Source organism: Megascapheus bottae, chromosome 2 (genome assembly GCF_031878675.1).
Source record: "Megascapheus bottae isolate mThoBot1 chromosome 2, mThoBot2.hap1, whole genome shotgun sequence".
NCBI classification, from domain to species: Eukaryota; Metazoa; Chordata; class Mammalia; order Rodentia; family Geomyidae; genus Megascapheus; species Megascapheus bottae.
Window position 1 is genome coordinate 83883060 of NC_143510.1, and position 26849 is coordinate 83909908.

General features: G+C 41.9%; 2 protein-coding genes across 4 annotated transcripts in view; one reads left to right on the plus strand and one right to left on the minus strand.

Moving 5' to 3' along the window:
* The first annotated feature begins 600 nt into the window (after nucleotides 1-600).
* On the plus strand, nucleotides 601-14660 carry Tdg (thymine DNA glycosylase). The gene is made up of 10 exons (XM_090328527.1): nucleotides 601-872; nucleotides 2938-3080; nucleotides 6861-7120; nucleotides 8017-8086; nucleotides 9797-9932; nucleotides 10147-10229; nucleotides 10309-10403; nucleotides 12011-12182; nucleotides 12503-12625; nucleotides 13013-14660. The coding sequence occupies exons 1-10, from the start codon at nucleotides 850-852 to the stop codon at nucleotides 13156-13158; spliced, it is 1251 nt and encodes a 416-aa protein (XP_090184653.1). The 5' UTR covers nucleotides 601-849; the 3' UTR covers nucleotides 13159-14660.
* Nucleotides 14661-14761: 101 nt separating this feature from the next.
* Glt8d2 (glycosyltransferase 8 domain containing 2) overlaps nucleotides 14762-26849 on the minus strand; it is a 32963-nt gene continuing 20875 nt past the window's right edge. For all 3 annotated transcript variants that reach the window (XM_090328530.1, XM_090328529.1, XM_090328528.1), the window contains 4 exons: nucleotides 26141-26253; nucleotides 22350-22516; nucleotides 20817-20929; nucleotides 14762-16534 (listed from right to left, as the gene is read on the minus strand). In XM_090328530.1, coding sequence (XP_090184656.1) covers nucleotides 16365-16534; nucleotides 20817-20929; nucleotides 22350-22516; nucleotides 26141-26253 — 563 coding nt within the window. In that variant the 3' untranslated portion in view covers nucleotides 14762-16364. The remainder of the gene's footprint in view (nucleotides 16535-20816; nucleotides 20930-22349; nucleotides 22517-26140; nucleotides 26254-26849) is intronic.

Here is a 26849-nt window from a genome sequence, read left to right on the forward strand (position 1 = left end):
TGAAAAGGGCAAAAATGTGTCACTTCTGCCCCCATTCTGCGCCAGTCTACCCTTGACTTCCCGGAAGTACAGAACTGGTCAATAACATCTGCGTGATCAGGAACCAAAACTACCCCTACAGGACAAAGCATCTACCGAGGGAGCACAATTCACAATTAATACAATGACGATGAGGCTTACACCCTGCAGAAGGGATCCTCTTGGAAACCAGACTGCAGAAAGTCCACAATTCCAGAATCAAAGCCGGCCAAGTTTTACATCTCACAAAGCAGTTTCACAGTCATCCACCCTCCTTTTACAGATTGGGGCAGTGACCTCGACTTCCCGGTCCTCTCACTCCAAAGTCGCCCCCCTCCCCCAATCACAGTAACAACGAATTCGGGGATCAGATCTGGAGTGTCAACGACGTGATCCAGCCGCCCACCTACTCAGACGCCATTCTTCCCCCGGAGTCAGCGCCCGGCCGGGAAACCCGCGCAGAGAAAAGCTGACGTCCGCAGAGCGCGCCGCCCCCGCCCCTCGAGGTTCCGCGGCTCCCGACAGGCTTAGCGGCGGGACTGGGAGAGCGGCGAGACGGGATTGGACGGGCCGGCGTCACGTGGCGATAACCAAGCGAAGGACCGGGCTCGGAGGGGCCGACGGCGCCGCGCGGAAGGGGTTCCTGCGGGGGGGGTGGGGGTGAGGTGAAAGCGCGGGGTGGAGCCGAGGCCAGCTGCCGTGGGTTCCGGCGACCATCGGGTCCCAGAGTCTGCTGTGGAGAGTCGCCGCGCGCCCACCGCCGTACCGCAGGGATCAGCCACCACCAGTCTGCCGGGTCGGAGGAGGAGCCCGCGCCAGCGTCCGCTGGGCATGGAAGCGCCGGACGCGGGCAGGTAACGCGGGGACGGCGCCGCCCCACGCCCCCCCCCCTCCTCCTCCTGGCCGAGGCCGGCGGTGGGTGGGGGACGGGAGGGCGGGCGCGCGCACGCGGGGTCGGTCAGCGCCGCGGCCCAGTACAAAGGCCGGCCGCGCGTGCGCACTGCAGGCCGGAACCGCCTCTCCCTGCGGCCGCACCTAGGCCTTCAGCATACCTCGCCATCCACCCCCAGCTAGCTGTAAAATACATGAGTGAGCTGCAGTCTCCGGGAAATGCTGTCTTCCGGATGCCATTCTTGTCTTCGATCGTGCTAAGAAATATTAAAAAAAAAAAAAAAAGGTCGACCTCCTGCTCGTGATCAGCTCCAGCTTTCCTGTTCAACTTTTATCTCTTACGATGGCTTCCTCCCCAGTTTCATGAAAGCAGCGTTAAGGGCCGGAGAGTAGATACTGTTGCTCTACCTAGGATACTTCTTGAACTCGGCAGAAAAATTGTCTTTGCGTTAGGACTAGGAGAGACTCTTACCTACTTTTAATTACATACATCCTGTCCTGGATACATTATAACTGAAAAGAAAGGCCAGCAGGTCTTGTAAGTGATACTTGATGAGCCTGTTGACACATGGACCTCTTAATTCTTCCAAAAATAGTGTGTGACCTGCCTGGACATTAATCATAAGCAAATTTTATATCCGTCACTTGGCTACTGAATAATTTAAGGAAGCAAGACCTATGCTCTGTTGGGGGGGGCGGGGGGGGAGGATACTGATAGATTCCTAAAGTAGTCTATTATTATAGCAAGTTTACCATATACCAGTGAATTTGGGGCTGTGCTTCCTATTGTACAGAAGAGTTACAGAGGTTGTCCATCCAGCTATTAAGTGGTAGAGTGGCAGTCTGAATACAGTCTGGCTTCACTGTGTGGCTCCCGAGCTACTTCTCTTGGTGAGCAGGATGAAGATGGGAGAAGTTTGCAATGGTGATAAACTCACTATGGGTCAATAAGCTTACAGCAGAATGTTAAGATGTTGCCAGGGTGTTAAAGTGTTGAGTTCTGAAGTTTGTCCCCAAAATGAGAAAGCTGATAGCCCTGCACAGTTTCAGGCAGATGAGGCCATATCTGGGGTATTTGGTTTTGAACAGCAAACAGTGGGCAAATTCTGAAGAAACTTGAAATCAGTGCTACATGAGGAAAGTTACATGAACTCAGAATTTTGAACTGCTTTAAATCTTTGTGCTGACAGTTTTTGTTTGTTTGTTTGTTTGTTTGTTTTGCCAGTCCTGGGCTTGATCTCAGGGCCTGAGCACTGTCCTTGGACTTTTCTCAAGGCTAGTGCTCTACCACTTGAGCCACATCACCACTTCCAGCTTTTCTCTGTATGTGGTACCTAGGAAACGAACCAGGGTTTTCGTGCATGCTAAGCAAGCACTCTACCACTAGGCTAAACTCCCAGCCCGTGACAGTTTTTTATAGCTTGTACACAGGTGAATATACACTGCCACATAGCAGTGTCAGGTTCACAGTTATAATAGTTCTGATCCTAGGCCAATTGAGCTGCTAGAGCTAAGCATTCAGATTATTTTGTATTTAACTAAAGATGATCAAGTGTCTTTAGCCATAGCGCCACTTCTAGCTTTTCTGGCAAGTTTATTGGAGATGAGAATCTCATAGACTTTCCTGCCTGGGCTGGCCTTGAACATGATCCTCCAATTTCAGCCTCCTGAGTAGCTAGGATTACAGGCATGAGCCACTGGCACCAGCCAATGTTGCAGTATTCTGAAGTGGCTGTTACTGTATGTAATTTGGGCTGGGCAGTGGTGGCTCACGCCTGTAATCCTACCTAATCAAGAGGTGAGGAGAGGATCGAGGTTCAAAGCCAGCCAAGGCTGTGAAAGTCCCTAAGACTCTTATCTCTACTTAACCATTAGAAAACTGGAAGTGGTGCTATGGCTCTAAATACTACAATCTGCCTGCAAAATATTTGGATCTTGAAGGTTTTTACTTTTTACTTTATAGCTGATCATTTCCATTGACATTGGGGTAATCACATCATTATAATTTGTATTATATTGTTTTTTCAGCTATTCCTTTGAGCAAGCTCAAGCTTTTTATTCATTTCCATTTCAACAAATGATGGCTGAAGCTCCTAGCATGGCAGTCATGACTGAGCAGCAATTGCCAGTAGAAGTTCCTGCATCAGCTCCTGCCCAGGAACCTGCACCAGGTACAGTTTACAGAATTAGATCTTGGATCACCCAGTTTAGTGAAGAGAAGGTATAGTGATAGATTTTAGTGGTAAAAATGTAATTCATGATTACTGTAGAAGGGATGACATTAATCAAGATGCATTGTACTCATACCTGACTTAAGGAATCATAATCTCTTTGTATAACTCCTTAATAATAAAAGTTTTACAAAAAACTAAAACCAGGGGGGCCGGGAGTTTGGCCTAGTGGTGGAGTGCTTGCCTAGCATGCAGGAAGACCCGGATTCGATTCCTCGGTACCACATACATAGAAAAAGCCGGAAGTGGTGCTGAGGCTCAAGTGGTAGAGTACTAGCCTTGAGAAAGTCCAAGGACAGTGCTCAAGCCTTGAGCCCAAGACCAGGACTGGCAAAAAAATAAATAAAATAAAACCAGATGCTGGTGCTTCATACCTGTAGTCCTACCTATTCAACAGTGTGAGATCTGAGGATGATGGTTCAATACCAGCCTGGGCAGGAAAGTCCATAAGACTCCAGTTAACCACCAAAAAGCCAGAAGTGGAGTTGAAACTCAGTGGTACAAAACTAGCTTTGAGCAAAAAAAATTAAGGGACAATGCCCTGATTCCAAACCCTAGGACTATCCAAAGTAAATAAATTAATTATATATACAGGTACATACGTGTGTGTGCGTGCGTGCGCGCACCCGTGTGTGTGTGTGTGTGTGTGTGTATAAAACAAAAACTCAAACCATGCTGGGTGCAGTGGCTCATGCCTGCAATCCTACTCAAGAAACTGATATCTGAGGATTGCAGTTCAAAGCCATCTGGGGCACTAAAGTCCATGAGACTCTTACCTCCAATTAACCACCAGAAAACCGGAAGTGGGGTTGTGGCTCCAGTGGTAGGGTGGTAGCCTTGAGCTGAAGAGCTTAGGGGCGGCACCCAGGCCCAGAGTTCAAGTCCTACAACCGACCAAAAACAAACAAAAACAAAAAAAAAACCTCAAACCTGTCGAGTAGACAATGGTTCATTGTATTGTTCTCTGGAAGTATTTATCTCATAAAAATTACAATCCACTTATAAGTAGTTAATATGTCTTTGGGCTTTCTTGAAGCTAGAGCTCTACCACTTGAGTCACAGTTCCAGTTTTTTCTGTGTACGTGGTACCGAGGAATCAACCCCAGGGCTTTATGCATGCTAGGCAAGCACTCTGCCACCAGGCCAAACTCCCGTCCTATATTTTGCTTTTGAATGTAGTAATGTAGTTAGTGAATAAACCTGTTAGACCTCAGCCCAATAGATGGTACAGGGAGCTCAGAATAAATGCACTGAGACATGACTGAGTTGGCACCTAACTGCTCAGGCTGCTTCCTAAAAAGAAAAATAACACCAGAGCTCTGGAACTCCAGTGGTGAGGAGACTTTACCTTATGAACAACAGAGTATAGAAGGCAGTTGACTGAAGGAGCAGCATGTGCCAAGGCATAGACTTAAAGGAACACTAAGTGGGTCAGCCCCCTTGGTTCATGCCTGTAGTCCTAGCTATTAGAGAGGTTCAGACAGTTAGGAATGCTGTTCAAGCCTTTTATTTCCAGCCTAGTCAAAAAAGTCATCAAGACTCCATTTCTAGTAACCAGCAAAAAGCTGGGCTGGAGAAGTAGCTCAATTTTTAGAGTGCTGGGGTTTTTTTTCTTTTTTTCTTTTCATCTTGTTGTGGTGGTGGTGGTGGGTTGTGGATTGTGAGTTGTGCAGCTTGAACTCTTCCCTGAGTCCCTGAGCTCTTCAACTCAAGGCTAGCACTCTGCCACTTGAGCCATAGTACCACTTCTGGTTTTTTGATGGTTAATTGGAGATAAGTCTCATGGACTTTCATGTCTGAGCTGGCCTTGAACTACAAACCACAGATCTCAGCCTCCTGAGTAGCTAGGATTACAGGCGTGAGCCACCAGCACCTAGCTAGAGTGCTGCTCTTGAGCAAGCAAAGCAAGTGAGCACAGAGCCTCTGAGTTCAAATCTTGATATAGCAAAGAAAAAAACAGTGATTCTGTATTATCACTGTCTCAAGTGAACAAAGAAATTAAAGAAGTGGTAATTGAGGCTATTTTTGCTTTTGTTTTGTTTTTTTTTTTAATTTTTGAAGTGCACATTCTATCACCAAGGAAACAAACTGTTCAGACAGTAAGCAAAGGAATAGATAAGCATTTTAAAAAAATGAGTCTGGAAATTCTGCAGAGCATGGATGGGGTGGGAAATAGGCAGGATTTGAGTGAAGGGGCAGGTTAGAGATGAAATAATTTAGAGATAAATGAGAAAGACAAGGTTAGAAAGACTACACAATTGCCTGGCCATGGGTTTTCAAAGTGGTTGGGAATGAGGAGTTTGGAAGTCATTTCATTCTTTGTCAATTTTGTTTATTATGAAGAAGTTTGTTTATATCATAGTATTGGAGGCTTAAGGTCATGACACAGCATCATCTAAACTCAGGTAAAAGCATCATGATAGATGGCATTCCCAGGCAGAAGTGCATTTGTGAAGGAGAATATGTTCCCAGACAGGAAGCCAGAGAGAGACTAAGTCCCACAGTCCCTTCAAAGGGCATATTTCAAACTATCCCCACCACTAGAAACCAGGGAACAATTAACTCTCAGAGGACAAACCCATATCATATCTATAGCATGGCAATCTCCCAGATTTCTGGAATAGGCACTTATTTGAAAGAGATTGTGGCTCCCCAAGAATAAAGAATTAGAAGTCATATAAATTTGATGAGGGTAGGGAAAAGCGGGGGTGCTAGCAATAATTTCCTCTCGTGTAGCAGAATTTGTATGAGAATATGCTCGATTTTGATCTAGGTTGCCAGGCATCTGCCTAGCTCCATTATACTGAGCTGTCTGGTCCTGTTTCAACTGTGTTTCTGAGCAGGGTGCTGTGGAACATCCCCAGCTGCAAACTAATGATGATGGATCCCCTGGCATAGGAAATAAAGAGGCAGTATGAAACAGAAGAAAAGCCTATCTCGATTCTGCCAGGCTGAAAATGCCAGATAGGAGTAGGATGAGGCAGGGAACCTAAGAAATTTGGGAAGAAGTTAAAGACGGGTAAAAAGACCAAGGCTTCTTTATGGGTAACTAGGTCAGTGGTTCTCAACCTTGGAGACATTTTCAAGAAAGACTGTTTTGTAGGTTTTGGGGTTTTTTGGTTGCTGTTTTGCTGTACTTCACTTTCCTAGTACTTTCCTTGAACTTAGGGCCTCATGTTCTCAGCTGGCTTGTTCACATCTGATACTCTGGTTAATTGGAGATAGAGTTTTGAACTTTTCTTGCTGGGCTAACTTCAGACCTTAGCCCTGCAGATCTCAGCCTCCTGAGTAGATAGGATTATAGGTCTGAACAAACAGTGCCCAGCTTATGTGTAGCTTTCTACTACTGGAAAATTGAGAAAATGGGCCTTTCCATCTTATATTTCTTTCTTCATTGTTTCATTTATTTTTTTATTTAGAATTTCTATAAAATGAAAAGATGAGTAGAGATAGATAGATGAGTACACACAGATGCTTTGTGTTGCTAGGGAGACAAAGATGCCAAGATAATTTGAAAAGTCACTGATGCATGGGTGGGTAGGGTCTACATGAACCAACTCTTAGGGATTACATTGTAGTGAACACTGACATAGGAAATGTGAGGACCTAATTTTAGGATGATAGATTAAATGAGTGTTCTTAGATTTTTAAGGAAAAGCTGATCTTTTCTTAAATGTTAAAATGTTCTGCATCTACATTCCGGAAATCATTGTGTTTCAGAGGCTCCAAAAGGAAGGAAGAGAAAAGCTCGAACAACAGAACCAAAAAAATCAGTAGAACCTAAAAAACCTGTGGAACCCAAAAAATCCGCTGAGTCAAAAAAATCGGGCAAGTCAAAAAAATCAAAAGAAAAGCAAGAAAAAATCACAGACACATTTAAAGTGAAAAGAAAAGTAGACCGGTTCAATGGTGTTTCTGAAGCTGAACTTTTGACCAAGACCCTTCCTGATATTTTAACTTTCAATCTGGACATTGTGATTGTAAGAATTTTTGTCCTTATTTGATTTAATAAAAAGCATTGGTAGATTAGCTACACTTAATAGTTGTTCTTACAAATAGAATTTTACTGGACAGACCATTCCAAAGAATCCTTCATTGGTAAACAATGTCACTCATAAAGAGGGTGTTATGTGGGATTATTTAAGAAGGTGGGTCCAAGATTGTCCTGTCCATGTCACCAGATATAGCCTTGGTCAAGCCTTTACCTTCCTTCCTCACTGGTGAAACAAGTGATAATATCTCCTACAAGGCTGCAAATAAATGAAATAAGTTCTCATGAATCATTAGATTATGCAGATACTTATGGGAACTCCAAAAATGATAGTACTGGATTTTGTCGGTAACTAATAAAAATTAGCAGGCAGACAACTGCTTGGTACCATGGAGTAAGTCACTTGTGGGCCCAGGTTAAGGTTGCACATTGAAGGCAGCCCACATCACAGAAGGTGGGGGACCTGGCGTGATGAGTCAAGCAGGATTTTGGAAACAACAGCAATATAAAATCTCCATGTAAAATACTTTGTTAGGATGAAGTAGTGATTGATAAGCAGTATTGCTTATGACTCTAGATTAAATTTGAACTTTAATAAATGTAGTCTTACCCACACAGAAAGGCTATGTTTTTCTCAGTTAGCATAATAGTTATCTTAAAAAATGGTTTTTATTCTGGTATTTTCATACCAGTCCTATTCACCACCTAAATCCTTTCTTCCCTCCACTCTGTGTCCCTTTCCCCTTCCTGAATCACCCACCTCCTGCTTTGTTGTCATTGTTTTAATCTAGATTCTGAATATGAGAGAAAGCATGTGATAATGTTTTTGTGAATCTGTAAGGTCTCCTTTTTAAGACTAAAAGATATAATTACTTTGTTTCACAGATTGGCATAAACCCAGGACTAATGGCTGCTTACAAAGGACATCATTATCCTGGGCCAGGAAACCATTTCTGTGAGTAGATAAATCTACTTTTAAGATTAGTTTACTTTTAGAGTAAATACACATTCATGTTTTATGTTTATTCTGTGTGTACGTGAACAGCAAGGGTCTGAAACCACATGTTACAGTTAACAATTACAGTGCTAATGGAGGGTTTGAGGTCATGAAAAGAGGTTGTAACTGTACTTTGTGCAACTGGGTATCAAATCCAGGGCTTTAAGCATGCCCTCTGCCAGTGAGCTATGCCCCTAACCCATACTTGTTCAGTTTGAACTGTTTCAATGATTTTTCCTACTTTCTCAAAATAATGTTTAAAAATTCTTACCTACCGGATATAGTAGCCACAAACAAGAAGTTATTTCCACAGAGAGATGAAATATATTGATCATTGAAGATCACACTGCAAAGGCATACTATTCAGCCCTCTACAGACATTTCATATCTAGCAGAAAATAATCATGAATCTCTCATACTTTTAGAGTGAGCTTTCAAACCAAAACTAACGTCTATTATATTGCTCTCTTTATATGTCATTTTACCTGTAAGTCTTCTTTAACACTATGTATTAGAACAAGGCATGCAGTATAGGGCCTCTCTAAATTATAATTGATGCTCTAAGTGTAATAATTAGAACATTTAGGGAAAATGATTGGAACTAAGAATATATTGTCTCCTTTTTTTTCCCTTCTTTTGGTGCTGGTTTTGTGGCTTGAATTCAAGCCTGGGCACTGTCCCTGAGTCTTTTTTTCCCTCACAGCTAATACTCTACCGCTTGAACCACAGCTCTACTTCCAGCTTTTTAGTGATTAATTGGAAAAAAGAGTCTCATGGATTTTTCCACAGAGCCTAACTATGTCCCCGTTATTTTAAAGAAATTTCTCAGGAAGTTCAGACTTTTTATTTTCTTTAGTGCCTTGAGTGTAACCTATTGTTCTATGTCTATTCCAAGAGCAAATGGTGACATCTCCAATAACTGAAATAAATTGTAGCCAGTAATCTTAGCTGCTCAAGAACTGAGATGAAGGTCAAGGTTCAAAGCTAGTCTGGGCAGAAAAGTCCATAAAACTCGTAGTTAACCAACAAAAAGCAAGATGTGGAGCTGTGGCTCAAGTGGTAGAGTTCTAGCCTTGCAGGAAAAAGCTAAAGGACATTGCCCAGGCCCTGAGTTCAAACCCTAGTATTGGCACAAGAAAAAGAAATGCAATATTTTAAAGATTTCCTATACTGAGTAGTTATGTATTCTCAACAGTCATTTACCTAAGGCCCATGTAAAAAGGAGGTACTAGTATCTATGAAAATTACATGTAAAGGAGCTCAGTGGTAGTGGTTTATGCCTTTAATACCTTTAGTTATTCAGGAGGCTGAGATTGAAGGATCACTGTTCAAACCCAGCACAGGCAAAAACATTTGTGAGACTCATGTCCAATTACCTACCAAAAACCTAGAAGTGAAGCTGTGGCTCAAGTTGTAAAATACTAACCTCAAGCAAAAAAAAAGCTTAGGGACAGCACCCATGCTCTGAGTCCAAGCCCTAGGACTGACCCACACCACCCCGCCCCCCGAAAAAATCCTGTAAAAGGATTTACAGTAATTGCTCAACATGGTATATGTTAAACTTTTCAAATACACTAAATGGTTTTTCTTCCCCATGAACTCTCAGGAATAGAATGTAGACCCCCTTAGCCATTATTTGCAGAAATAAACTGAACACTTCTTTCCCAGGGAAGTGCCTATTTATGTCCGGGCTAAGTGAGGTTCAGCTGAATCACATGGATGACCACACGCTGCCCGGGAAGTATGGTATTGGGTTTACCAACATGGTGGAAAGGACAACACCAGGCAGCAAAGATCTCTCCAGGTAATTGTACAACGTTTAGTTCTGTGGTTGGAACTTGGGCCATACGAGCACCCCATGTTATCTGGGAACATCAGATGGCTTGAGCTAAACCAATGGCTTAACGCTTGTATTAAACTCAAAACACATGTGGGCATCATGGGAAATTGTCTGAATTTAGCATATTATAACTACTGCTGTACTTGTTTGTTTTTTTTTTCTTTTTAATTCAATTTAGTAAAGAATTTCGTGAAGGAGGACGTATTCTAGTACAGAAATTACAGAAATATCAACCACGAATAGCAGTGTTTAATGGAAAATGTAAGAATTTCTTTATATTTTTATCTTTATCCTGTGCTAACATTAAGGGCATTATAAACATGTTTGTATTTCATTTTAGGTATTTATGAAATTTTTAGTAAAGAAGTTTTTGGAGTGAAAGTTAAGAACTTGGAATTTGGGCTTCAACCCCATAAGATCCCAGACACGGAGACTGTAAGTCCTTAAAGTTGCATTTGTAAGTCAGCTAGCAGGAATTATTTTCTAGTTCAGAATCCTTTTTCATTTACCCCATTGTAATTTATGCTATATAAAGAGGCCATATTGTATTTGGTTAAATAATGCCTTGATATCAATGTTATAATCAATGTTATAAATGGTAATGGATAACCAGTGAATTAAGATACTGCTAACTAGCATTGTATTTGAAGGGGATTTGTGTACCTATATACACACATGCTGATAGTGACCATGTGAGTCATGCGTCTAAACTCCTGGCTTTTTGCTAGTTAGACATAAGAATCTCATACTTTGCTGCCTAGGCTGACTTTGAAACATAATCAGATCTCAGCCTCCTGAGTAGCTGGGATTACAGGTAGGAGCCACTAGCACTCAGCTAACTTTATTTTTGCTGGTCCTTCTCAGGGCCTGGGTACTGTCCTTGGATGCTTTTTTTGCTCAAGGCTAGTGCTCTTCCACTTGGGTCACATCTCCACTTCTGGCTTTTTCTGTATATGTGGTACAGAAGAATCAAACCTAGGGCTTCATGCATGCTAGGCAAGCAGTCTACCACTAGGCCACGCTCCTGGCCCCTGTACCTGCATTCTTTTGTTCAAGGCCACCACTCTTCCACTTTGAACCATATTCCACTTCTTGTTTTCTTGTAGTTAGTTGGAGATAAGAGTCTCATGGACTTTCCTGCCTGGACTGGCTTTAAACCAAAATTCTCACTGGTATGAGCCACCAGTGCCCAGCTTTACTCTTGAGATGTTTCCTAGCCTTAACTTTGGTATTTCTTTAAATTGAGGCCCATAGTCGTCAACTTGTAGAACTGTACAAGTGAGTTCCTAGCTCTGCATAGATTACTATATGTTACAGAAAATCAAGTCTATGTGAATTTCCAGAGGAGGCTCAGGTATAGCTCTTAGGTATATGTGGAATATATGTGGAATAATAAATGGTCCTGAACCTTTTTTTTTTCTTTTCAGTAGTGGGTTTGAATTCAGGACTTCACATTTGCTAGGTTGTTGGTGTGTCAACAATGCCTTTGTGCTAGTTTTTTTTTTTTTTTTTTTTTTTTACCAGTCCTGGGCTTGAACTCAGGGCCTGAGCATTGTCCTTGGACTTTCTCAAGGCTAGAGCTCTACCACTTGAGCCTCAGCACCCGTGCTGGCTTTTTTCTACGTATGTGGTACTGAGGAATTGAACCCAGGTCTTTGTGCATGCTAAGCAAGCACTCTACCACTAGGCAAAACTCCCAGCCCCTGTGCTAGTTATTTTGAAGATTAAATCTAGCCAACTTTTCTGCCTAGGCTGGCCTAACCTCAATCCCCTTGATCTTAGCCTACTGAGTAACTAGGATACAGGCATGGGCCAGCAATGCTCAACTAGGAATCATACCTTGGTTGGTAGTTTTAACTCTTATAATGATCTGTGAATACAGTTATGATTCAACTTCAAATAAATACAATATTTTTGATGTTTGGATTGGTTATGTAGGTATTTATATGTGATTATGTATCATATTCCAATTTAAGATGATTGTTTCTAAACTCTTACATACATTGTAAGATTTCTGAGGCTACGCTGCTTTATGATTCCAGCTGTGCTACGTGATGCCATCATCCAGTGCACGATGTGCTCAGTTTCCCCGAGCCCAGGACAAAGTCCATTACTACATTAAGCTGAAAGACTTGAGAGATCAGTTGAAAGGCATTGAACGAAACACAGACGTTCAGGAGGTGCAGTACACATTTGACCTACAGCTTGCCCAAGGTATGTTACGGTGCCCTCCTTTAATCCGTGCTTACTCTATGCTCTAGGCAGATTGCTTTGTTCAACTCACCTTTTACCAGGGCTTTTCTGTTTATCCCAGCACTCTCAGAACACGAGGGACTGAGAAGCATTATGCCACCTAGAGTTGAGTGTAACATGTTTTTACAGTTCTTAGGGGAGTTAATTTACTGTATGCTAGTTTTTAAAATTGCTTTTTAAAATGTCTAAGTTTATAATTACTTTGAAGAATTGTTTATGAAGTTTTTTTTTCAAAATTGTTGGATGAAACCAGTTATAAATCTTTCTTCCCCTCCTCACAGAGGATGCAAAGAAGATGGCAGTGAAAGAAGAAAAGTATGACCCAGGCTATGAAGCTGCATATGGTGGCGCCTACAGTGAGAACCCGGGCATCAGTGAGCCCTGCAGCTTCTCAGATGGGCTAAGTATGTGTTTCCATATATACTTTTCAAAGAGTTTCTGTCAGGATTAGAGGAGAGGACTGTGGGAGAAAGAGATTGAAAATGGTGATATGAAATTATATAGTCGTTTATTAGGAATTTTGATTATTTGATTTTTACACAAACTTTCACTGCTCATTTTCTTAAAAAACGGACTGAAAGTAGCCCTGGTTGCATTTTCCTCCTGAAATACCAAATGAGGATTTATCAGTCCTTCATCTGAAAATAGATTCAATAGTTCTAATTGTATTCAGAAGCTTGCTCAGGATTAAAATAATTTGCCTTTATTGCACTTCAATTTTTAAAAAAAAACTCCCAATTTGATGATTGAACATTTGAAGATGACATAACTAACATTTTTTTCTTTGGTAGCAGCCAATGGGACGCAGCTACCAGGAGAATCTGTTTTTCCGGACATTCCCAATGGGCAGTGGATGACCCAGCCATTTACAGAACAGATCCCTTCCTTCAGCAGCCACTGTGGGACTCAGGAGCAGGAAGAAGGAAGTTGCACTTAAGGATGGAGCCTCTCAGCTCAGCCTCAATGCCGCAGTTTTATTGCGGCTCTCAAGACACAGAACCTCAGTTTGCTGAACTGAAGTCTTTTGTTAGTACTTTACTCTAGTGGTGTAGTTACAGTATAGTACAGTACAGTACAGACAGTTGTGTGGTAGATTCAACTGTGTGAACCTCAGTAGTTTGGGAAGAAAAGGTAGGATTTTCTATATGAGTTTTTGTATTTGACTTAACCACCATTCCAGGTTTTTTTAATATGTATGTATAATCCATTTTATGAAGAAACTTGATTTTCTTTTGGGAGTCACTTTGATCTGTAAATGCAACAGTCAATATTTATAGTTGATTATTAACTGTGCAAAGGCCTAGATGTGTCCTTTTTTCCTTTGACTGCCTAAGCAGGCCAGGCTAACATTAAGCAGCACTGCTGGGAAGGAGGCAAACCTGGGTCTCCATGCAGGAAGCTTACTATGGCATCTCCTGTAGCAGGTCTGGGGACTGAGGGTAAACTCAGGGCATCCTGGTTGTAGTCACACAGACCTCTTTGCTTTCCCAGTAGAGGGAGGAGTGAGATTGCTAAGTAGCAGAAACACAGCATGTGACCTTGCTGAGTGTCCCTACCTCACAGGACACGGAGCCCTGTCCCTGGCCACCTCACAGCTATTCCTCCCAAAGTCACAGACAGCTGCTGGCCGGGAAACTCCAGACAGTGTCACTAGTACATGTTTTATGTGAAAGGCATAAATGTGATAGGGAAGGTACTGAATCTCTTTGTCAGTATTTTTCTCATTTTACCCTCCTTGGCTTTAAGGAGACCATGGACAGTGGTGATATGGACAGTGGTAAAAGAGGAACTTAAAGGCTGAGCAACAAGATGCTGGAGTGCTCCATAATCTTATTTAAACTGGTGCTCTGTGTACATGCAATGTACTAAAACAAGGCAGATTTTCTTGTTAGGTGAAACAAGCCAACAACTCAAAATCCTTTCTGTGTATCCTTGCTAAATGAACCTTAAGGAAAGGTTGGTTAAAATTCTGTACCTTTATTTTCTAAAGCATTTTCTGTGGTGCTATAAATAGTCCAGATCTTTGGCCTGGCAGATATTAAAGCTGGGTTTACAGAAATACCATGCACAGCCACTCCTAGTCACTCTTAAATGTCAGATCCTAATTAGACCAGTGTATATCCAGAGAGCATGTTGGTTTGGCAGAATGAAATGTATGTGAGGTTTTTATGTCCTCTGCAGAAGATTCTAGAGCCTGTTCTTATATTTATAATGAGAGACTAATTGTTGTGAACCTTAACGGGTCTTTTAGCTGTTGTGATAATGGATTTTATTTGCCCTTAAGCCTAAGTCAAGCTATGTACAGGACATTCATGTTATTTAAATGGTGCACTGTATTGCTGTTTACATGGACATTTTGTGCAAGTGCTTTGAAGTGCCTTGCATCAGGGATTAGGAGCAATTATTTTTTCATCAGACTATGGAAAGCATGTAATTTAGGTATTGTTTTAGTATATAACTATTGTAGCTTTACAATGGGTTTTCTTTTTAGACTGGGGAAAATACCCTTTAAATTATGATAAACGCTTCTGGAAAATGGGTGTGAGGATTTTTCAAGCATATAATTATGATGCTTTTCATCAAACATGACAAAAGAAGAATAAATGTTGATATATCCTATACATTGCAGTATGAGGTTTTTCATTAATATGGAAAGATTATTCATTTGCAAGACTGATAATTGTTGGGTTTCCCTTTTTTTTGTTTTGTTTTGTTTTTCACTTTTACAATAGTTAAGCTTGAGATGATTGAAATGAAAGCTTTTTTATTTTTCCTTTCCTCTTTCCCCCCACCCCCAAGGGAGCACCTATTTGAATTGAAGGGCTCAAACTTGCTAGGCAGGTGTTCTGCCCCTTGAACCACACCTCTAGCTCAGGTACAGACGCTTTTTATTTAGATCTGAGACTGGGACTCGAACTTGGTACCCGACACTTTTGCTCATTGGCTGGTACTCTATCAACTGAACCATGCCTCCAACCCTTGGGCTTTTTAATACTAAGATTTAATGAACTGTTTCTCTTTTATTTTTACATTTTGCCAGTCCTAGGGCTTGAACTCAGGGACTGAGCACTGTCATTGGGCTTTCTCAAGGCTAGAGAGAGCTCTACCACTTGAGCCACAACACCACTTCCGGCTTTTTCTATGTATATGATACTGAGGAATCGAACCTGGGCCAGAGTCCCAACCCCTGTTTCTCTTTTAAACCTGAGGTACTTGACTTTTTACTATATACCATGCAGAAAAATGTTCATGAGGAAAAATCATTAAAAATCTATATTTTATTTTTACAGGAGTCCATGTTTTCATTTTAATTAAAACAAAACAGTTGGTGCTGGCTCACACCTGTAATCCTAGCTACTCAGGAGGCTGAGATGTGAGAATCGAGGTTCAAAGCCAGCGCAGGCATTAAAGTCCAGGAGACTGTTATCTTTAATTAACCACTAGAGAACCCAGAAGTGGCACTGTGGCTCAAGGGGTAGGGCAGTAGCCTTCAGCTGAAGAGCTCAGGCACAATGCCCAGGCCCTGGGGTAGGGTGGTAGCTTTGAGCTGAAGAGCTCAGGGATAGTGCCCAGGCTCAGAGTACAAGCCCCACAACCAAACCCCCTGCCACCCCCCCAAAAAAAGTTGGTAATTTACTAAAAATTACCTGCATATATAAAAAATACTTAGAAGCTTTAAAAAAAGAACTTGTGGGTATAATGGTCATTAGTGTTAATAAGCAAATTAGTTGCTGGTATCTAGATGGATTTATTTCCACCATAATTTTGATTTTCATAGCTTCCACTTATGTTGAGTATGGGATTACTCATCTGCCACCCTGTATCCCAGCCCTCAGAGACTAAGGCAGGAAAACTAAGTTAAAAGCCAGCCTAACTGGGACACCTACCTTGGCTCTGTCTCTGTGTGTCTGTTGTCTGTGCACCTCTCTCTCCCTCACACACACACAAACAGCCATGACTAGCACTTGTACTTTAAGTAATAAATGAATGCCAACCTGGTTTAAGGTACAACTTTACACCATTTTTGTTCTCTTACATTATGGGTTATAGGTATCAAAGGAATTGTTCCTAAGGAACAATGTTATAGTAGGCTACAAAAGAATTATATTTTTATGCCAGGAATATTTTAAATGTTGGGCTATATCAGCTATTGTGATGGAGTTTAAATACCCCTGAAGGATCCGGAACAAACCAGCTTTCCCATAAGTCGTTGTGGACACTAGGAAAGTCCCAAGGCTTGTGTCTTCCATTCCAGTGGAGTAACTTTGCTTCCTGCAGAAAGTGCTCTGAGTATCTGGTATCTGGATTCCAGCCTTCATGTGTGCAGAGGAAAATAATAAGATTGTCAGAGAATACAGATTTTATGTTAAAATGATTTACAAAGTTCACGGTGAAAGTAAACCTAAGAATACTCAGTGACAGTATTGTCATTGCTCAGAATAATTTTAAGTACTTACTAAAGCACATTAAGATCATGTAAGTACTGCAGTGGTTCGTGCCTGTAATCCTTACTACTTAGGAGGCTAAGATCTATGGATCACAGTTCAAAGCCAGACCAGACAGGAAAGTGCAAGAGATGAAGACTAATTAACCACCAGTGGTTGCTAGCCTTCAAAAAAAGCTGCGGGAGGCTGGGAGTTTGGCCTAGTGATAGAGCGCTTGCCTAGCATGCACGAAGACCCCGGTTCAATTCCTCAGTACCACATACATAGAAAAAAGCCGGAAGTGGTGCTGTGGCTCAAGTGGTAGAGCTCTAGCCTTGAGAAAGTCCAAGGACAGTGCTCAGGCCCTGAGCTCAAGCCCAGGACTGGCAAAAAAAAAAGCTGAGGGATAGTACTCAGCTCCTGAGTTCAACCTCTGGACTGACCTCTGTGATGTTAACATTTCTATGATATTTGCCAGATAGAGGGTGCATTAATTCACATACATTGATACCCTTTCACATGTCTTGGTCCCCATTATCCTCCCCCCCCACTCCACCCCCCACTTCTGGCTTTTTGCTAGGCATGTGGTACCAAGAAATCGAACCCAGGTCTTCGTGCATGCTAAGCAAGCACTCTACCACTAGGCCAAACTCCCGGCCCTCAGAGAATTCAATATACTTTTTTTTTTCTTCTTTGTCGGTCTGGGACTGACGACTGTCCTTGGGCTTTCTCAAGGCTATTGGTCTGCCACTTGAGTCATACAGCACCATTGAGAAAAGATTTTTAAAATTCTTTTTTTTTTTTTTTTGCCAGTCCTGGGCTTGAGCTCAGGGCCTGAGCACTGTCCTTGGACTTTCTCAAGGCTAGAGCTCTACCACTTGAGCTACAGCACCACTTCTGGCTTTTCTATGTATGTGGTACTGAGGAACTGAACCTGGGTCTTCATGCATGCTAGGCAAGCACTTTAACCACTAGGCCAAACTCCTGGCCTTTTTCTTTTCGTTTTTTAAATTTTTGTCTGTAGTGGGGATTGAACTCTGGGCCTAGGCGCTGTCCCTGAACTCTTCAGTTCAAGGCTACCACACTACCCCTCTACCCCTTGAGCCACAGCACCACTTTTTTGGTAGTTAATTGGAAATAATAGGAGATAAAGAGTCTGATGGACTTTTTAGTGCCCAGGCTGGCTTTGAACCATGATCCCCAGATCTCAGCCTCCTGAGTAGCTAGGATTACAAGCGTGAGCCACCTCACCCAGCTAATATATATCTTTTTTAATTTATAGTTTTCTTCAAATAGTTGTACAAAGAGGTTTCAATTTATCATGTCTGTTTATGTGTAAACAAATTACTCCTTCCATCATTCTCCATCTTTTCCAGCCTGACCCTTCCCCTTAAGTGTCCATATATATATACATATATATACATATAACATATACACACACACACGCATATACATATACACATTGAAGCTCCCACTTCCTTCAGATAAGACATGTTTCAGCTTCCTGGTACTGAATTTGTTAAACTGTTCGTTGTTCAAAGAAGTTATACCATAGAAAGCCGCTCCATATACCATACTTTAGTCAATCTGGTCGTGTATGTATGTATATGACACTGTTTTCTCCAAGCCTTAATTCACTAAGGACGATTTCAGGTCAATCCATTTTTCTGCAAATGAGATAATATTTCTGGTACATGAATAAAATTCCAGTGTATTTATATACCACATCTTGATTCATTTGTCAGCTGTAGAGCATCTGGGCTGTTTTCTAGAACTGGGCTATTGGGAACAATGCTGCAGTGATTATGAACCAGGGGGTGCCTTTATTGTATCCTGACTTTCAGGCTTTCAGATAAATGCCCACAAGTGGTATCGCTTGATCCTTGGGTAGTTCTCTTTTTAATTTTGGGAGGAATCTCCATAATGCTTCCCATAGTGGTTGCACAAATACATTCCCACCAACAATGTAATAGAGTGTCTTCTTCCATCTTCACCAGCATTGGTTTTTGGTTGTTGGGTATTGTTTTTGTTCATTGGTTTTTGTTTTTGTATTCCTGATGATGGCCATTTGGAACAGAAGTGACATAGAATCTCAATACTACTGTGATTTGCAGTGCCTGAATGGCCAGGAATGTTGAGCATTTCTTCATGCATTCATTGGCCATTTGTACTTCTGAGAAGTTTTTGTTTAGCTCCTTTGTGCATTTGTTACTAGAGTATTGATTCATTTGGGATTTTAGTGTTTTTGTGCTCCTTGGGTATTTTCAGTGATTTGACCCTTGTTAGATGTGTAGCCAGCAAAAGATTTTTTCTGTAGGCTGTCTTTTAGCTTTGTGATCATATCCTTCACTGTGTGGAGCTTTCTAGATTGATGGAATCTCATTTGCCAGTTCTAATTGTTGAACTCCTATAGTTCTACTCATGAAGTTCTGTACCCCTGCTCCTTCTTGTGGTAGTTTCAAGGCTTCAGGTCTTCCATTTGAGGTATTTGATCCATTTGGAGTTGATATTAGTGACAGGGATCCAGTTTCACTCTTGTATGTGAATATCTCATTTTCCTAGACCATTTATTAAAGAGTTATCTTTTTTCCAACATAGTCTTTTGGCACCTTTGTCAAAAACCATATGTAGCTTTGTCAAAAACCATATGTAGTGGGGCTGGGAGTTTGCCCTAGTGCTAGAGTGCTTGCCTAGCATGCATGAAGACTAGGTTCAATTCCTCAGTACCACATACATAGAAAAGCTGATGTGGTGGCTCAAATGGGGGGGCTTTCCTGGGGCAGTGCCCAGGCCTTGAGTTCAGTCCCCAGGACTGGCAAAAAAAAAATCATATGTAGGTATATGAACTCATTTCTGAGAATTCTAGTGTGTCTCCTTAGTCTTCAGGTCTGTTTTTATGCTGGTACCAACCTTTTTGTAACTATGGCACTGCAATATACTTCAAAATCTGGAATTGTGATATTTCAATCTTTGCTTTTTGTGGTCAGGAATGCATTGGCTATTTGGGGCGTTTCGTGTTTCCAAATAAAATTTTGGATTTCTCTCTGAAGATGCTAAGATTTTGGTAGATGTTACATCGAATTTGTTGATCATCTTTGGCAGTATGACAATTTGTTTTTTCAGTTGTGGGACTTGAACTCTGGGCGTTGTTCCTGAGCACTTCAGCTCAAGGCTACTGCCCTACCCCTTGAGCCACTGCACCACTTTCCAGCCTGACAATTTTCATGATATTCTGCCAATCCATGAACATGGGAGATCTTTCTACTTCCTGGTGTCATCATCAATTTCTTTCTTCACGGATTTATAGTTTTTATTATCGAGTTCTTTACCTTCGTAGTTAGGTTTATTCCTCTATTTTTTGCTTGTTTCTTTGAGACCACTATAAATGACATTGTTCTAGATTCCCTCTCCATCTGTTCATTGTTAGTTTATAGAAAAGCTACTCCTTTTCTGTGTGGTCTGCTACTTTGCCAACGGTGTTTATCAGTCTTGTTTATCAGGGCCTTTCACTCAGTCTTTTTGTTCACTGCTAGGGCTCTAACTTTTTTTTTAATTTTTTATTGTAATTAGTAAAAGGATTACATGATATTTGCCAGATAGAAGGTGCATTAATTCACATACATTGATACCCTTTCACATGTCTTGGTACCTATTACCCTCCCCCCCACCCCCCTACCCGTCTTGGTTTTCCCCCCTTCCCTATCAAATTTCAAATAACCAAATACAAATAAATTCAATATATCAGATAACAAAGTGAGATACTGTAACAATATGAGATAACCAAGAGATAGCAAAGGAGAAGAGAGATAACATAGTACATTAAGGACAACAATCATTCGTTATATGGCTTTTGTTTCAATATCCTGGAGGTCCTTTCAATTAGCTTCATACTATATGGCCTTATGTATCAAGATTTTGCTCTATTGCAGATCTCTGCTAGTTAGGGCTCTACCTCTTGAGTCACATCCCTAAGTTTGGCTTAATTCTGGTTATTTGGAGATGAGAGTAAGTAGTGGATTTGTCTGCTCAGGCTGGCTTCAAACTATGATCTTCAGATCTGAGTCTCCTGAGTAGCTAGGATTATAGGCATGAGCCACTAGGCCTGGCCCACTCCAGGGAATTGGAGAGAGGAGTCAGGTAAGATACACTACATGGCTTTTCTAACACTTACCCAGGTGCCGGATGTGCCACAGAGGGTTGATGGTGGAGTGTTTCCCGTGGAACACAATAAGCATGGGTGAGGTGGCCACCCCTCCTCCCAGGGAGCTGCTGTACAGATTTTCCCTAAAAAGGGGAGGGAAAACAACATTAGACCTAGAGCTGACTGCCACCAATGCAGATTAATCAAGCTCTAATACAGCCCCTCTGGAAAAGAGGCAATACTTTCTTTTTTTTGCCAGTTTCAGGGCTTGAATTCAGGGACTGGGGACTGTTCTTAGACACATTTTGCTCAAGAATAGTGCTCTGCCACTTGAGCCACAGTACTTCTGGTTTTTTCTGTGTATGTGGTACTGAGGAATCGAACCCAGGGCTTCATGCACGTTAGGCAAGCATTCTACCACTAGGCTACGCTCCTGGCAGAGGCAATCCATTTTTCACCGTACAACAGTCAAATTCAACAGTCTCGCATCTTTCCTTCAGCTATTTATTTATTTATTTATTTATTTATTTTTGTCGGTCATGGGGCTTGAACTCAAGGGCTAAGCACTGTATCTGGGCTTTTTCACTCACAGCTAGATCTCTACAACTTTGAGCCACAGTGCAACTTCCAGTTTTCTGGTGGCTAACTGGAGATAAGAGTCTCACAGACTTTGCTGCCCAGGCTGGTGTGGAAACATGATCCTCAGATCTCAGCCTCCTGTGTAGCTAGAATTACAGTGCCCAGCCCCAGCTTTTAATTTTGAAGATTGCCTAATCTCCATAAAATTGTAAGAACACCATCAACTCTGATGTATCTCACCTAGATTCACAAAGCTAAGATTTTTGTCACTTTTGACCCTCAGGCATTTTTATAGTAGACACAAGATCAATGATCCCATATTTTTCAGAATAACTTCCCTCACAAGTTTAGGATGTGGGCAGTATTAAAGTAGCCATTTGGATACATATTGAGAAATGTGCACAGAAAATGCAGTGACATAATGGTGTCTTTGTATGTGCGTTTTTCTGTTGTCTGTTTTGAGATCATGAGATTGTGCACAGTGATCAGGAAGGCAGTCAGGAGGGATCTGGCTTGAGGCCAGCTTTAGTGAAACGTTAGCAAGACCTCCATCTCAACAAGCGAGCTGAAAATGACTGCATGCCTGTGATCCCAGCTACTTTTTCAGAAGACCAAGGCAGAGAATTGTGACCATGAGGGGGGAAAACAAAACCCAACAAAATCCTGTTGGTGCCAAACAAAACTCAAACTATAAAGAAGAAATAATTAAGATATCTGAAGATTTTCAGTGGAAAATCTTCACATTGTTGAATAACTTATTAGAAAAATGTGTAAGGAAATTCTTGTTTCATAGGTTCTCCATTGTATGGGCTATCATTCGAGGAAAGATTTTCATCATGCCCCCTTGTCTTTATTAGCAGACCCCTTGTGAGAAAACCTGCTCAAAGAGCTATCTGTGAAAACTGTAGAACCTGAGCTACAAACAGAATGGATGAAATCACACTGTTCCTGAGCCTAGAAACAGTAGTGGAGGCCGACACACACTCCATGTTTTTTTGCATCCATTTCTCCAACTGTCTGGTGATGTGCTGGTGTTTCCACTCAGTCATGTTGGCAACAATGACACCAGGATTGAAAGAGCAGGTGCTGGGGCTGATGCCAAGGTCCTTGATGGTCTTCTTCCGGTAGTCCAGATAGCCCATGTATGTGTTCTACAAAAGAATAACACGGGGGTTTTGTTTCTAGAAAATGCTCACTTTCTTGCAGCCACTGTGCAGTATATCTCTGGGAGCCACCTCCTAGCTCCCCGCCTGGTTCCCATTCATTTTCCGGCCTTGTAATGCTAAATTCTCCCATTTCAGTCCCAGGATTTGTTCCTGTATCTTCTGACTCCATGGACAGTCCTGGGCAGTCTCAGCATTCAGACTACCATTCACCCACTGCCTTGACTCTCCTCGGGCTCCAAACTCCTGCAGCAGCTGCCAACTCAATTAATGGCACATCTATCCTTCTAGCTACTTAGGCCAAAACCCAAGCTTGTTAATTCAGTCTTTATTATTCCCTGCTCATCCAAGTCTGCCAGCAAATCATGTAGATATCAGCTCCAGAAGATATCCAGAGGCCAGTTGCCGGGCTGGGCTTTGTGGTACAGCAATTACTAAGTGTACACAAGGCCCTAGGTTCCACTCCCTGCACCCCAAAAAGGAAAACAAGCAAAAAAGTAACTTCTCAGAAGCCACCTGGTCTCAGCTTCCACCACAACCTTCCCATTCCAGCGATGGTCATCTCTCAATCACACACTCCTCACCATGTTCCCAGTCCTAACCTTCCATTCAACACCACACGGCCTCCATGTCACATCCCAAAGTCTTGCCAGTGGCTTCCCTTCTCATTCAGGGTAAGAGACAGGACTAGAGTGGAGTGCAGTGCTGGCTTCATGCATAAAGCCCTGGATTTGCTCCCTCCAGAGATCCTCCCATGGCCTCCATGCCCCATACTATTTGGCATCCATTATCTCTCCACCTTCTATTCCTCTCCATGATGACCTCTCAGCTGCATTGACCAGCTTTAATATACTAGACTGCCAGCCACACCTTCCTGAAGATTTAGCACTTGCTATTGCCTCTCACTATCATGTCTTCTTTCCTCCCAAATACTTGCAAAGGTGCTTTCCTGACTCCTTTCAAACAGCACTTGGTGGAGCCTTCTCTGGTCACACTACTTAAGACACGGCCCAAGCTCCACCCCAATCCTCTGCTAGATATTTTACTTGCTTACTTTCTGTCTCCTCCCACTTGAACAAAAGCCACACAAAGGGAGGAACTGAGTTTTGTTTACTGTTTCACTAGTGCCTAAAACAGTATTGAGCACATAGTAATCACTCACCCAGGTAGACTGTCTACTTAGTGGGAGCTCTCCACCATGACACTGAAGCAATAGCAATACTGGAGTACTTTGTGTACCAGGTGTGGTTCTAAGAACTCTACATGCTTCACCTCACTAGTGGCACACAATAATGTATTTATAAATTCAGTTCTCATTGTAACTGCACAGGAAGTGCTGTCACCTCTGTGTGACCAAAGGAGCAGGTGATTCTGACCAAGTGGCTGCCTATAGAGTCTATGCCTTAAGATGCTTTAACTGCCACAGATAAAATTGTTTTCTAGATCTCTTTTTGAACAACAATCAACTCTAATAGCCCCTTGAATCTCAAAACTATGATTTGATTCTGGTATTACATATAGATTCAACTTTCCTCATTTCTATTCCTCACCCTTGAATAAAATCAAACTGTCCTCTACTGAGAGATTAAGAAAGTAATAGTGCAGTGACCAGGAGTGTGGCTTAGTGGCCTAGCATGCACAAAGCTCTGAGTTTGATTCCCCAGTAGGACACGGTCAGAAAAAGCCAGGAATGGTATTGTGGTTCAATGGTAGAGTACTAGTCTTGAGAAAGCCCAAGGACAGTGCCCACACCCTGAGTTCAAGCCCCAGAACTGGGGAAAAAAAAGCAATAGTGCAAACTCTGCAAATAGAATCCCAAGTTCTCTGAGTCTCTTTCATAGAAAAGTCAATCTCTAAGAGAATAAGATTATGAGCTACTTCACAACTGTCATTTCTGGAACATTTACAATGAGCTAGACAGTTTGTAAAAACATAACGGACCAGCTGGGCGTGGTAGCTCACATCTGTAATCCTAGCTACTCAAGAGGCTGAGATCTGAGGATGGCAGTTCAAAGCCAGCCCGGGCACTAAAGACCATGAGACTCTTATCTCCAATTAATCACTAGAAAAGGGGAAGAGGGGATGTGGCTCCAGGGGTAGGATGGTAGCCTTGAGCTGAAGAACTCAGGGACAGTGCATAGGCCCAGAGTTCAAGCCCCATGACCCACAAAAAATAAAAATAATTATAAAAAATAATGGACCTACTGCACTGTTGGTAAACCAGTATAACCATTCTGGACAGAAGTCTGGAGGTTCCTCAAACAGCTTAACAGAGACCTTTCCTAAAACACAGCCATATCACTCCTGGACATCTACCCTGTACATCATGATTCAGGATGTGATAAGAACACCTGCATATCCATGTTCATTGTTGCACTGTTCACAATAGCCAAGAAATGGAAAGAGGTCAGATGTCACACAGTAGATGAGTAAAATCCAAAAAAATGTGGAACCTATACACAATGGAATTTTACATAGCCATTACAAAGAATAAAATAATGACATTTGCATGGAAATGGATGGAACTAAAAGAAATCATATTAAGTGAGGTAAGCCAAGCTCAGAAAGACTTTACTGCGCATGTTCTCTCTGAGATGTAGAAATTTGATCTAAAATATACTATGATACGATAAATTGCACAGGACTCTAGATAGTCACACACAGTGAGATCAAAAGGGGAAACACTCAGGAGAGAAACACAAAGTCACAATGCCTAAGTCCCTCTTCATATTTATCTAAAATAATATACATACTGAAACAGCCAGAAACAAGAGACCTCCTATGTTTTTCTTCCTTTCAAAAATCATTCTAGTTTTCAGTTTTCTATCTTCTTTACCTTATTATGATATATTCAAATGTACATTATTATAAAGGTTAGGGGGAGAGGACAGAACTTGAGGGAAAAGGGTGAAAAAGTGCAGCAGTGGAGCTCACTGGACACTGATAAAAGTAACTATACGGGGCCAGGACTTTGGCCTAGTGGTAGAGTGCTTGCCTAGCATGCATGAAGGCTCAAGTTCGATTCCTTGGTACCACATACATAGAAAAAAGCCAGAAGTGATGCTGAGGCTCAAGTGGTAGAGCTCTAGCCTTGAGAAAGCCCAAGGACAGTGCTCAGGCCCTGAGCTCAAGCCCCAGGAATGGCAAAAAAAAAAAACAAACAAGGAGTAAACTATACAACTCATAGAGATGGAAGGGAGAGACTGGGAGAGAGTAAAGGAACAGAAGACACTATACGAAAGGAAATGTAGTCATTACCTGGCTCACTTAATTGTAACCTCTCTATATATCACCTCTATAATAACAATGAAGTAAATTAAATAGTAAAAATAACTACAACATTGTAAAAAACATAACAGAATAGCCAATATCAGTGCCATGACTTAGAATAGGAAAGTGGAATGTTTTTTTCAGGGTAAAGTACCTGGCCTGAACAGGTGAGAATGGATAGAAGTCGAAGAGTAAGTGGAAAGGCCAGTCATCCTTTCCCCAACTGGCAGCTCCTGCTGGCTTTCAGGTATTGTGAGAAACAAAATTAATTCCATTCATGTTGAGTTGCATGGAAGGGGAAAAAACAGGGCTAAGGGATAATTTCAGAGACACGGTGCCCACCTGAAGCCCCACAAGTTTGTTGATGTCCTGAGCAGGAGGAAAGTCACAGTCATCTGAGAAAGCTGCTGCATGGCCTACAGCCAAGGTGGTGTCATATAGTTCCTGGATATCACCTGGATTTGGAAATACCAGTAGTTAAAATACAGCATGTGTTTTAGGATAGCATAGAGCTGGAACAGATCCTGACTGTGCTTGAGGGAAGAGTACAGGTCCCCGATTTCAAATGCCTGGGTAGCTTGCTCAGAAAGAATAGCTGGCATCAGGGCCGGGAGTTTGGCCTAGTGGTAGAGTGCTTGCTTAGCATGCACCAAGACCAGGGTTTGATTCCTTGGTACCACATATAGAAAAAGTTGGAAGTGGTGCTGTGGCTCAAGTGGCAAAATGCTAGCCTTGAGCAAAAAGTGTCCAAGGACATTGCCCAGGCCTTGAGTTCAAGCCCCACAACTGGCAAAACAAACAAACAAAAAGAAATCACCCACAACTCTACTACCATCAAAATGAAAAGCCACTAGACAAATTCAGTTCAATACTGATCCAATTTGTTTTTGTAGCTCTGTAGTAACCATAGCAATCTTTGTCCTGTTTGACTATGGAAAAGATAGAGCACAATATTCAAACAACCAAACATAGGCTTCCCCTAAGTATTTCCTCAGTAAGATTCATTTTTCTACATTATAGGGACATACAAGGAGGGCTACTAAACCATTTT

Coding starts and splice junctions, on each gene's coding strand:
- Tdg (XM_090328527.1), top strand. CDS start 850: ATGGAAGCGCCGGACGCGGGCAG. Junction 3,081..6,860: donor TGCCCAGGAACCTGCACCAG/GTACAGTTTACA, acceptor ATTGTGTTTCAG/AGGCTCCAAAAGGAAGGAAG. Junction 10,404..12,010: donor AGATCCCAGACACGGAGACT/GTAAGTCCTTAA, acceptor TTATGATTCCAG/CTGTGCTACGTGATGCCATC.